Source organism: Teleopsis dalmanni, chromosome 2, assembly GCF_002237135.1.
Source record: "Teleopsis dalmanni isolate 2A chromosome 2, ASM223713v2, whole genome shotgun sequence".
Classification (NCBI taxonomy): domain Eukaryota; kingdom Metazoa; phylum Arthropoda; class Insecta; order Diptera; family Diopsidae; genus Teleopsis; species Teleopsis dalmanni.
Genome location: NC_051847.1, coordinates 48,990,302 through 49,004,016, shown reverse-complemented (window position 1 = coordinate 49,004,016; position 13,715 = coordinate 48,990,302). Strand labels below are relative to the sequence as shown.

At 26.4% G+C, this 13,715-nt stretch overlaps 1 protein-coding gene across 2 annotated transcripts in view; it reads right to left on the bottom strand.

The window, feature by feature from the left end:
• Nucleotides 1-13,210, bottom strand: part of LOC119677515 — a gene marked incomplete at its 3' end in the record, with an annotated part of 83,641 nt that extends 70,431 nt beyond the window's left edge. The window contains 2 exon segments of one of the 2 annotated variants that reach the window (XM_038088892.1): nucleotides 3,762-3,779; nucleotides 12,891-13,210. In XM_038088892.1, the coding sequence (XP_037944820.1) occupies nucleotides 3,762-3,779; nucleotides 12,891-13,020 (148 nt within the window). 2 annotated transcript variants of the gene reach the window in all.
• Between the last annotated feature and the right edge of the window lie 505 nt (nucleotides 13,211-13,715).

The window sequence follows — 13,715 nt, the reverse complement described above, 5'->3', positions numbered from 1 at the left end:
AAGCCATACTTAAATTCGAAGTGAATTTGAAGGAGTTAACCCTTTTCCCATTTATTTCTTGGTTCAATAAAATTAATTACAAATAAAAAACAGTATACAATTGGACCTTCATAGGCTTATTAACCATCAATTAGCATTATTTTTTATTTAAAATAAATGACTAAATTCTAAATGATGTCTTTTTTTTTGAAATCTTAATGCCTTAATTAGTTTGCGAGTCAATTGCAAACACTGTACCTACAAATCGCATACTTAATCCAATTAAACATAACATAAATTCCTTTAAGTCTTGCACTTCTGCATTTTGATGTACGACTTATGAAAATCTAGCACATACTTAAGAAGTAGTGGGAAAAAATTTCGTACCTTGGGAGTGAACTCGGCAAATGCTTTATTATCCTGCGAAGGCAGGCAAAAGCATTGTTGAGATTTTGACAAGTCAAAGTAAAGAAAAAAAAAAGTTGTTATGGTAAAAAGTAGCGGGCAGCAATTTTGTTGTACTGCTAATCGGCTTAAAACACACCAACCCTCATGTGCTCCCCTATATTCATTTAATATTTTAGTCAGCTTTGATGTCCTTTTGCTAACTTTTTTTGTTTCGTTCGGTAAGGCTGTTATGAGGTTGACTTGTCTTTATGCAGAGCATTAAGTGACGTGCAGGCAATTTTTCGTAAGAAACTGCCTTTTTCATTATTTTTTTGGTATTCGGTATTCCCCACTAACCAGCATTGCCTACTGCTCTGCTTTGTTTCATCATCTTCTTTATAAACTTTTTTCTTTGTTAAATTGTTCTTGTTTTTACCAAATTTCCTGTCACACAAAGTTGGTCAGATCATTCCTCCATTCTTAGATTCTTTTGGGCATTTAGCCAATGGTTCCGAAATGTGTGAATACACGTGTATGTATGCGTTTGTATTTAACAGAGTTTGTAAGTTCGGTTGACGTGATTTGTATGGTAAATAATGTAACATTAGACAGGTTGCATTGTTTCTGCGCTGAGATTTGTTATTTAACTTTTCCGTTTAAGTTGAAAATGTGTAGGGAAGAGAAAGCTTAACGAACGTAGGATACAAATTTCGATAGATGAAATTTGTTCGATGTACAAGAGATTTAGTAACTTAAATTTTGTTGCATATCTTAAGGCGCTTAACAACCTCAGAGTAATAAGTCCATAGATTTCTGTCTTAAAATTTTTTAATCGAAATAAATCTTTTAAAGAAATATTTATGAAACTAAAGTTCTACATAAGATTTAAAAACAACAACATCTGATTTTGGAGAAAGATGAGGGTGCAACAATATTGAAAAAAAATATCATGTAGCTTCTGGAGGACTTCAATTTTGTGGAATATTTGTCAGATTACAGAGAAGAGATGTAAACTAGATTTGCCTAGAATATGTACATCTGAATGCTGACACTAATCCTTTTAATAATACTTTGAAAAATATTCAAAAATATTTAAAAAAAATTGATGTTGATGATTAAAGATTGTTTATTGCACAATTTATTATCATTCTAAACTATTATTTATATCAAATTTAATGTGGTTTAAGAAACCTTTCATAACCAGCTGTAATATTTAATTGGATGTAACATTATTCTTTTATCATTATGTTTTGTATATGAATACAGAATAAGATAATTCACAAAAACAAATCAAATACCGCAATGTGGTCAAAAATAACGAGAAATTTTTCATTTCTCCAGGCTTTACTTACTTGATCTCAATTATTTAATCCATATCCTAGAAAGTATTGCACCTTTGATATTGACTGTATTTTCGCAAACACTGATCTATATGAGCTAAAGGATTTTATCTTAAATATTTAATCCATATCACTAAAAGTAGTCCTCCTTTGATGTTAACTATGTTTGAGCAGACACTGATCTGATTGAGCTATAGGATTTGTTCTTAAATATTTAATTAATATCCTTAAAAGTAGTCTACTTTTGAGATTAAATGTGTTTTAGCAAATACTGATCTGATTAAGCAATAGAGGACTTCATTTTAAATATTTAATCCATATCATTAAAAGTAGTTCACCTTTGAGATTAACTATGTTTTAGCAGACACTGATCCGATTGAGCTATAGGATTTGATCTTAAATAGTAAAACCATATCCCTAAAAATAGTAATCTTTTGGTATTAACTGTGTTTTAGCAAACGCTGATCTGATTGAGCTATAAGATTTAATAACGATAAGTTTTTAATTTCTTCAGGTTGTATTTATTTAATTTTGAATATGCCATATAGTTACTATTGTTTGATAATATGCGATGAACTATAGATCTCACGTACTTTACATTCCGTCCTAATCTAGAATATAGGTACAAAATGTGAAATATAAGCAAAGTGTTATGAGGGAATAGTTTTCACATTCCGTCTTAATGTAGAATGTAGGTACAAAATGTGGTATATATGCAAGGTGTAATGAAAAATCTTATTGGCAAATTGATTTTTCCATAAGATATAGTGCAGTACGTAATCACTACTAGTAAAAGAATAGACTCACAAGCAAAAATATGCAGAGATACTACGTTTTCTCTTCTATTCTTCTATATCTGGTTACACGCAAGTTAGGGTCTAAAGCATTTTTAATCAATAGTGTCTTTTGCCTAATATTAAGAATTTTTTGTTACTTTTTGAACATATCTCGTTTATTTAATTGCAAAGCCTATGAAATATATCATATATAATAATATAAAAAAAAATTTTAATATCAAGTCCACTCTTGTATATTATCCAAAAAAAAAATATTACTGTCTTAAATAAATATTTTTAGTACAAAATAATTCTATTTTGATTTATTAGCTACATTATTAATAATGTACTTCTACACTTTCAAGTTTTTATCTGCTAAAAATAGTCAATTTAACAAAAACTTAAAAAAAACATTCCGTAAAGATTTAGTAACTTTGGGAAGCTTCAGAAAGTGTTTCGCTTTTTCGTCCTTTCTTCTCTAATGTGTAACAAATGTTCATTCGTTTCAGCAAAATTTGTAAATATTTAAATAATTGTGAAAAAGGACACATCATTGTGCTCTGTTATGTGTCCTTAAATACTACGAAATTTTTCCCAACTTGCGTTGAAGATTGAAAGTGAAATCAAACGTTTTTACTTGTAATGCCGAAGTGGTCATGTGACCCACATTTGCCCGACATTTCACTAAATTTTGCAACAACGTTCAAGAAATATTGTGTAAAGCAAAAAATTTTCCCAGTTTCATAAATTTTTGCTTCTTCTTTTTTTTTCGGAACTACTCAGCATACTCAGATTGCAGTAAGAAAAAAGTTACATTAGAAAAACTTCATTCAATAATTTTTTCTTCTTCAAATCTTCAAGTGGAAATCTCTTTGGTGTAGTTTTCTCGTATCATCAAATTCCAGTTCTTTTATTTTTTATTATATTTCTTTTTTTTTTGGTTAAATATTTTTAATATTATTCATTTTTATTCGGTTTATTCTTTGCGTTTTTCTCATTCAGTTGTCATGACTAAAATTACAAGATTCTGAGACTCATTTCGGTATCGAACGTTGAGTTTTAGTTTCCCTACTTACATCAGATACTTTTTATCTTTTTCATTTTTTCGCATTATTATTATTATATTTTTTTTAATTATGAAATATTTTCTTCTGTAACTTGGAAAATTTGTTTCCTTAATCTGCATTTCTAGGTACGAAGTCAATGACTTCGTAAAAATATATTTGGTTTGAGCATTAAAGATGTTTATTATTTTTAGATAAAAAAAAATTATAATTACCTTCGAGTATAAATTGAACTGAAATAGAAGAAATAATAAAGAAAATTAATTAAACAAAATAAAAAAATATAAAATGTTAAAACTTAAATTAAATTATAATTTATTAATGAACAAATTTTATTTATATATTTTTGTATGCTCTAAATGGTTAAAGTGAAATAAAAGTTAAAAAAAATATATAACTTATGAAATTAATTTTAAAAAATATTTAATTATTACCAATATTTCGATCTTTAGTCGTTTATTGCAGTTTTTTTATTTATTTACTTATAATTTATTCATTATTTATAACCACCTATAGCCTATACTATACAACTTATAGTCATGTCTTGGGTACATAATATACACTACATATATAATAAAAAATTTTTTTTAATTAAATATTGTACTATATTAGAATAAATTTATAGTATATCCGCATCCTGAAGATGACCATAGATTGCGGTCGAAATATTGGTAATAATAAATTTTTTTTAAAATTGACTTAAACAATAGCGCTTATCAAATTATAAAATTTTAATAAAATTATAAAAAAGATTTTAAATCAATGTATATTTTAAACAATATAAAAAAATATCAACATAAATAATTTTTTTTCAAATTATTGTGTAATATTGCTAAGCTTTCATGGTTTTTGGGTATACATATTTTTGTAAATAAAAATTTTTATTTTAAAAGTATTATAAAATAATTTATAATATATATACAATAGATATATAGTAAATACGAATATGATTCAATAAAAAAAAAACACTAATATAACAAGTTAACTTCGATTTCATGCTAGTACTCTTACATATAATTACAAATGTATGTAATATTTTATATATATTTTATTATTTTTATATATGTATGTATAAGAAATGTACTCGTACTTGTTGAGAGCTTCTCTATTAATCCCATAAACAAATTTCAATCAAGTTAATTACTTAATAATACTAAATAAATTGACGCTACATACCTATTTGGTACGTCACTTATATATTATATTTATATATACATTTAAATTTTCATTTATACATATAATTATATAAAAATTGAATATTTACATATATTAACTAAATTTTATTTCACTGAATTTAATTGAGTTTAAGTATCGTTCATACAAGGCGTGGATCCATTTATTAATATATTAAACACTTCTCTACGTTTTATGAAGTATGAGTATCCTTTCATTATTTCATTCACACAAACTTTTGAACAGCACATTTTTCATTCGATTTTAAACAACTTCCATTATAAAACCAACTGATTTCTCTGGAGATTCAATTGAGCCATTTTTGGAGAGCTTTTTATGTTATATCGGTACTATCTCCACTTAAATCAGAGAAGTTTCTATGACTAAGTCTAGAGACGCATATAAATATTTTATTAATATTGATATAAAATTTTCGATTTAATATTTAGTTTCAATAAACTATATACGCGATTTTTAATTTAAAAATAAAATGACCTGTAGCCTGATAAATAATATATATATTATTAAAAATTGGAATATTTCTTAACGTCACTGAAGTTGAGTACTTGGCAGTACTTCAAACAGCAGTGTATGTTTAACTAAGTTTTAATAAATTAATCAAATTTCTGTTGTTGCTTCTTCATTATTGTTCGAACCCTTCTAATAATAATTTGCTTTAGTTTTTTTGAAAATTTGTTAACAATTGTTTGTATGAACCATAAGCACAAAAATATAATTGTAATAATAAATATTAAAACAGTTTTATCATTATAAATAATAAATCGGTATTACTTTATTATAATTATTTTTAAATATTTATATGTTATATATAATCAGTATTACTTTCGTATTAATCTGATCTTATGTTTTGTCATTTTTATCGTCATAAAATTGTTATTATAGTCTTAATTATGAGCTTTTCAAATGTTATAAGAATACCAAAACGTCCTAAATGAGCTGCCTGAATAGCATTGATAGTGTTATCCGATATTACAGGTTAAGAAATATGGATATCAAATGCATGCAAAATGAAAAACAGGTATGTTAATAGAAATTTTAAGAAATTGAAAAACAGTTCCATATAAAGAAATTTTAAGAATAGGGGAATTTAATCTTGAGAAAGAATTTGACATGAAGTATTGTGCTATTCTTTAAGTAAAGAGATAAACTCTTGGAGGATTATTGAAGTTTTGAATTGTTGAAGGGTGAATTGTATAAACTGTACAAAGCAATATAGTTTGATTTAAATAAAGAAAAAAACACAAACTAAAAGCATTCATGATTATATGATTCATTCATGATTATCATTCATTATAAATGCGAGAAGACTTGAGAAGCGTAGAATTGAAAGAAATAACTACATTTGGTATAAAATGAAAAGTTTTAAATTCTTCACAAAAAAAAATAAAAATTGATTTGATTTAAAATTTACTTAATATTTCCATTAGCAAAATGAAAATGAAATCCTTTGTACATTTGGACTTTTTGCTGTCATTTAAAATGATCATCATTTTGATAATGGAACAAAAGTTTCGGATTGCAAATAAATTCAAATTTTGTGAATACCAGAATTTGTGTATTTTCTAGTTTCAATTTAAATTTCATAAAATTCTTTTGAATTTTCTTAACACAAATATTCTTCAGTTTTGAAGTAGTGAAATAAAAAATAAACGAGAACATTTTTGAGAACAATGTGAGAAATGTATATAATTAAAATATTTATATGGAATATAATTCCTGAACATGGCAAACATAGAATGGGTTTAATAAAATTAACTCTTTCAGTGTCAATCCTATTGTCAAATTCGAAATTCTTTCAAATTGCAACATAAGCCAGAAAGTGGAAAAAGTCAACTTAATAATAATATAAAATAAAAAACAAAGTAGAAATTGTGGAAAATACGTATAAAATTTAAAAATTTTGGTCTCAAGTTCAAAACTTCAGTGAAGAAAAGTTTTTTGCAACGTTTGCAATAATACAGGAGCAAATATATTTTACCAGCAACTTAGATATAAAACCTTCTACTGAACTTCTACTGCAGACACTATGAGTTCGCTTTATTTTTGGTGGCATTTTCCAATTTTCCAAATTTTCTTAAATTTATGCATGTTTACGCTGTTTGATTTCATGGTAAATTTTGCAAGAAATTTTGCAACAAATTTTGCATCTCAAACTTTTCGCTTCGTGCAATCCTTAAGGATTCAGAGATGCATGCTGCTTCTCTTTAATTTATGACACTTTTTCCAGCGATTTTTCGTTCTCCACTTAACGGTGATTTGCACTTACATTTACTAAAGTAGTGAAAAAAAAATAGAATAACCAAATAAGTTTTAGAAAATCTATAAATTTTCAAAAAAAAAAAAAATAATCAAAAAAGAAATAAAAATCAATCAATCTATTTGGCTGGCCCGAGCTGGTGAGTGGCTGAAAGCGCACTTAAACAAAGTTTCAACGCACACTTTTACCATTTATCAATAATTTTTTTATTGTTTTTTATGGTGTTTTGTGATAGGAGTATCGGGACTGCTTTCTGCTTTCATCGGTTCTTCTGTTACTCACTGTACTTTTCCACTTTTCTTCACTCGAAGAAACTTGCCATATTTGCTCTGCGTAGTTCTTCACACTTAAAGTGTGCTCGGTTTCATGATGGACTATATGCGGTTTAAGTTACTTAGCCAAGTTATCCAGCTGCCTTGATGCTGAACTTTTTCTACTTATTTATTTTATATTTATTATTTATAACATACACTTTCTTCCCTTTTGATCCTTTTTAAGTTTTCACTTAAGGTCCCGAATTGGAGAAAACTTTTTCATGACTATTAAGCGCTTTCGGCCATTTAACGAAATTGTTAAAAGTTTCAATGGTTTTTTGGTAGCAACCGCCAATTAATTTGTCTGAATATTTGCTGCTTTTGAGAATGCAAACTTTAATATTTTATATTAATTATGCTTTGGTTTAATCATTTGCGGCTAAACTACTTCATTAACTGAAAGTCAAGCGCCAAGAATTTTTAATTTAACTTGTGTTTGCTTTATGCAGCTTCTGTTTTCTCAATTAAGCACGGAAAAAAGGAATGGCACGGACCTCTAAAAGGAAAATTGATTTTAAGCGCGCTTTTAATTATAGCCGCGACTGACATCGCAGTAAATAAACTGCAGCTAAAGGAAATTATTTAATTAAAAAGAAAATAGGTTGACGTAAATAAATTAAAAATAGTTTATAACCACTTGGACCGAAAGTTTACTTAACGATAAAACAAATTAATAAATATTTAGGTTAAAATTTTTTTCCATTTCCTAAATATTTTCATTCGCGTACTATATATAATTTTTTTTCGATCAAATCTAGGTATTACAAGTGACGATAGCTGCAGATTTCGTCGAGAAGTAGAGAAAACAGCAGAACATATTCTATGTCACTAGGATGGTCTTGCCAGACTCAGAATTTAATGCTTATTAACTACCTATCCAGTAATAATGGAAAAAGGCAATATTTCTTCAAGGTAAATAATGGTACTTTTAACTGCCACGCGCTTATAGAACTAAAGTGGGTTTGTCGTGATAATCTTCAAAGAATGGTGGTGACATAGTTCCCAAACCTTTCAAACTCTATCTATATATAATTTTCATACTTGCTATATAATGGAATTTTCAATTAATAATACTATTTTCGTGTTAAAAAGTATATTTAATACTGATATATTTTTCGTATGTATTTTAACCCACTTAATTAAATGGCAACCCACTACGCTATTACATCTGTCCAAAACAATCAAATGCAAATATCGTAATCTGTTTGAACAGTCAAAGTGCCATTTAAACCCTAATATGCATAACTGTCACAATCTCTAACAACTCGAGAGTGCTGGGCATACCTTAACGAATCAGATTTTAACTCACATGGTGTCTTTGGCACAAGAAAATCCCGGGCAATTATAGGGCGGATGAGCTTGCACGCTGCTTTCTGACATATACTTCACAGATAATGGGGTTCCACTTGCAACAGCTAAACTATCAATCAAACAAAAAAATCTGAGCCTTGCCAAGCAAGATTGGGTTAACGAACCCTTCTGTCAGATCTCTAAATGAACCTGGTTTGAATTGAATAAAAAATAAAAAACAAAAAACGCACCAGTCTTCTCCTTCAACTAGATCGTAACCTGGTCAGTACTACGATATCGGTGCTGATAGGTCAGTGCGTAATGGGAAGACATTTTACAAAACCGAATCTACCTTATAATGACTTATGTCAAGGTCGTGGCTGTGAGGATAAAGAGAAACCATGTTTCAACTCATATATCAATGTCTATCCTTAGCTAAAAAAAGATCTAAACTCTTTGGGGCAATTTTTGTTACCGAACTTACCGAGCAAATTTAGGGACTTAGCCAAGTTTATAAAACTGTCAGGTTCGTTTACCTTTACCTACTGAGGGAAGTCATATCTTTTCTGCGTACTCACGCGCTGACTAGACGCGGCTTCAGTAATGATAAGTACAGAACCTTCCTATAGTCTAAGCAAAGAAAGTCTATCCATTTTTATGAACGGCGCAAAGGATTCCTATTGGGAAAGGCTACCAAGACTATCACAATCGAAAATGCTTTTAGGGACTTACAACCTAAAACGCTTCAAAGATTGCATAGAAAAATCAAAAAAAAATTTAAGAATTATTACGGAATAATTGACCGGTCACTGTAGATTTAATAGGAATCTAGGAAATTAGGAATTCAATTCAACTCAGACTGCAGATACTGTAGAGAAGAGAGAGAAACTGCATACCATGTGCTTTGGGAGTGTCCAGCACTGATTCAAAAGCGGAAGAAACATCTACGAGGGTGTTTTATGGATTATAAGGATACTGATTTTTATTAAAGAAATCGGATTTGAAGAAACATTCTAATCCGACTAAGGGCACAATAAATCTTTTAGATCGCAGTACACTACCCCTTTTCAATATAATAATAATAATAATATTAAACCAAACCATAATTTTCATCGACAAATGACTTATTGTATGAACTTGGTAGTCACTTTAAAATCAAATTTTCTTAAAAAATTATAAACAAACTACGTTCTGATATCTTTGTGGTGTCTGATATCTTTATGGTGTCAGATATCTCATGCAAGTTAATTTTTCAGTCTTAAAAAAATCAATTTGTAGATTTTTTACATTATTTTTTGAAATAACTGTCGATTTAAGGCATCATCAGTGTTTGTGAAACCGCATTTAAATTCAGCATAAAGTACAATTCAGCACCATAGTTAATTTGCCTGGTTTAGAGTGTTTGTAACTCTCATCACGTCAATCTGTTTTAAATACTATTTTTTCCCATCAGTAAATAATGTTTGATCAACATACGGAAATTACAGAACTGCGGTTACCGAAATCTCGGCACCCTTTAAACTAATTATTGGAATGAAATGCTAACATGTATCGCTTAAAGGATATGAATCGCCTCAAACTAAATCCAGTTGTTAATAATGTTGATCCAAATGTTTTAGACCAGAGACTTGTTGAGTGATGTGATGTGCTTGTTTTATATGAAAAATAATCACATCAAAATATAAATAAATAGTTAAAGTAAATAAATACAAAAATAAATAAAATAAAAAAAAAAATAAGTGTTTTCCCAACCACATTTAAAAATATTTATTCATTTTAATTTGGCTGTAGTGACATTTCAAATTTTTTTATGATATTCCACTAATTAATAAGTATTATTTTACAACTAATAATTAAACAGAAGTTGTGGAATGTACACTTTTTTTATTTTCCATAAAAAAAAACAAATTTTTTTTATTAACTAAGTTTGAAAATTATAAAAAAATTTCGAATGCATTTTAATGCAATTGAAAAATATTAACAAAATCACTTAAAAAGAAATTAAATATATTTTTCGGTTTTTTTTATATCAAAATATAATACTAATTACTTGCAAAAACAAGAGTTAGCATTTCAAGTTTATATATAAAACATATACAGAAATGTTTCTAAAAATTTACTTTTTTAATTATTTTACTTTTTTTGTGCCTTTCAGCTATTTTAATTGCAATAAAATTGATATTTGAGATATATGAGTATGAGTAATTTGTACAAATGAATAAAATGTGTTAAGTATTTATAATGGTATAAATAAAATAATTATTATTTACACTACAATTCCTTCTCAAATCAATGAAACATAAAAAATAGCTACCGGCTATTTTAATTGAAATTTAATTTTTGCTTCGTGTGAATTTTGCTTATTTTATGTTCTACGTGGCGTATGAGTGATTATTCCAAAATGATGAGTTAGATCAATGTTACAATTATCTCGATTATGATTTTGCTAGCATAGAATTATTTAATGCTTTTTATAATTTAAAATAAAATTAAGTGTACTTCGTACTTAACAGCAAGGGCTTACTGAATTATAATTTATAATGCGTTATATAAAATAATAGCTGAACATTGAGTTAATTAATATTTTTATATTTACAATACTTAATTAGCTGATAGTATATATAAAATGAATATAAATATTTATATATATAAATAGATAAATATATATATATAAATATATATATATATATATGTGTGTGTGTAAACAGTCAAATATTGTCTCAAACTAAAGTGCATACAAATGGTCAGTTGCGAATATTGAGTGCAGGAGAAAGCAGTCTTCGCTAAGCTGATGTACCGTAAGACGTTAAGCTGTTATTCCTTTAATACATATTTATAAAAATTTTATATTTATTATAAATTTATTATTTATTTCATAATAAATAATAAAATTTAATAATAATATATAAATTAAATAAAATATTTATAATCCATAAAAATAATCCTTACCCACAATTTTTTTTATAATTTTTATTAATTTTTTATATTAATTAATAATATTTTAATTGAATATACTATTTTAATTCATAAATATCTATATTAATATAAATATTTAATTAATTAATAAATATATATTAATTTTGACTACAAAATTTCGGAATGGATAAATCGGTAAGGATCATTTATTTTTTAAAATTTAAATTTTATCTAATGTTTCATTCAAAAATATAAATTATTATAAATTATAATTATAAATTTGTAACCTGTGTGAAACCAACCTCATCAACATTAATAAATAATTTTCTATATTAATAAATAATTTTCTACATATATATATATACATGTATATATACAAATAAATTATATACTATTATATATTATGTATTATACAAATTAAATATATATGTATAAATGTATTTATGTATACACGAATATATTATATATATATACATGTGTTAATTAAACAGATATTTTACTTAATGTTCTCAGAAACTATCGGAGTAATATTCATCAAATTTTTAAAAAAAATTGTTAAGTGAACTAGTTTTATAGTGTTAGTATTCTGAAAATAATTTTTTGATTTTAATTTTCTTACCATTAACCCTTTTTCTATTTATTCTATTTTTCTATTTAAAATAAAATTCTTCTGAATGGTTTAAAAAATTTGTGGATTCAAATAATTAAATTTAAATTAATAAATAATAATAATAGAGATTCTTGTCTACTGTACATCTTAATTCATATCATAATCCATTCAAAAATTATATTGTTTTTAATTCTTTGTAAAATGAATTAAATAATACAAATAATATCAATAAATTCATAAATAAATCTTAATTAATATAAAAGGTAATTCTCTTCAATTCACACTCATATTCTGATTACTCAACATTGAAGAGGATGAAATCAGGCAGACATCTGAATCCAAATATTCTCCTCAACACATTTAGAAGTTACGTGTTATTATAATTTTATTATTATGATCTACTCAACAATTCAATAATGCATGATTTTGTAGACAAAAGAATATTAAGAGATGTAAATGTATGTTTTAAATATGTATATATAAATATGCCTGGTTACGTAAATATTTAATAACCTACACACACGGTCTCGGTCGGTCGCATAAATGCATGAACCGAAGAACATGGTCATAAATTTAGATATTATATTGCAGAAAATAAAAGTTAAAAATAGAATAATATTATTGTTTTCAGATACATTTTGAGATACATGCATATTCTCAAACAATATACTTAAATGTATTGTATGGCATAAGACGTATGGGATTCCATACAATCCTGTTATGTGCCTGTTTGGGTATTGATGAAAACAAAAGATTTACTTACCGTTTTCCTCTTCGATGTTCCGCGTCATTGTCGACGGACTGACACGTATACGTGTGGAATTCGTGCACCGGCCAAAGATGTAGAATAGAAACATTAAGATCCATAGATTTGTAGATTTCAGTGAGGACATGTTGATGTTTTAGGATGTTTATGACGTTTTGTGAAGGATACTCCAGCACGGCATAAAGCGTGTTTGATTATTTTTTGTTGAAAAGTTTGCTGTTCTCAAGCATTTGAAATGTTGTTGCGGTTTTGAGAAAAAAAGATTCTATTTTTTGTTTTTCCTTTCCAAACACTTTTAGGAAAATCTAAATTTATGCAAAATTCTTTTCACATTTTAGTCACTTTTATTCTTCTGTTTTTTATTTCATAAATTTTTATTTCTATAAATATTAAATTTTATTTTATTTTTATATTATAATATATTTAGAAGTTTTTCTTTTTTATTTCGGTTTATTTATATATTCGATTTTTTATTTAAAATTTGTTATTTATGGCACACGAAAGTTGACATTTTTATTATTTTTATATATCTTTTGTTTTTTTTTTCTTTTTGCACAAATATTAATTTTTTATTTATTTATTGTATAATAAATAAAAAAAAACAAATTCAAATTTTAATATTTTTAAATCATTTTCACAATTCAAATTGAGCACAAATCGAAAGTGCAAAAGAGTAGAATTTTATTGACTGTGCCGAACCAATGAGTATCGATGTAAAAATTTGTTTTATATAATTTTTTTTCCTGTTTTTCTGTTTTTTTTTTATTTTATTTTATTTCCGTTTTTCTGTATTTTACTTTTCAGATTTTGGTATTTGTGAGA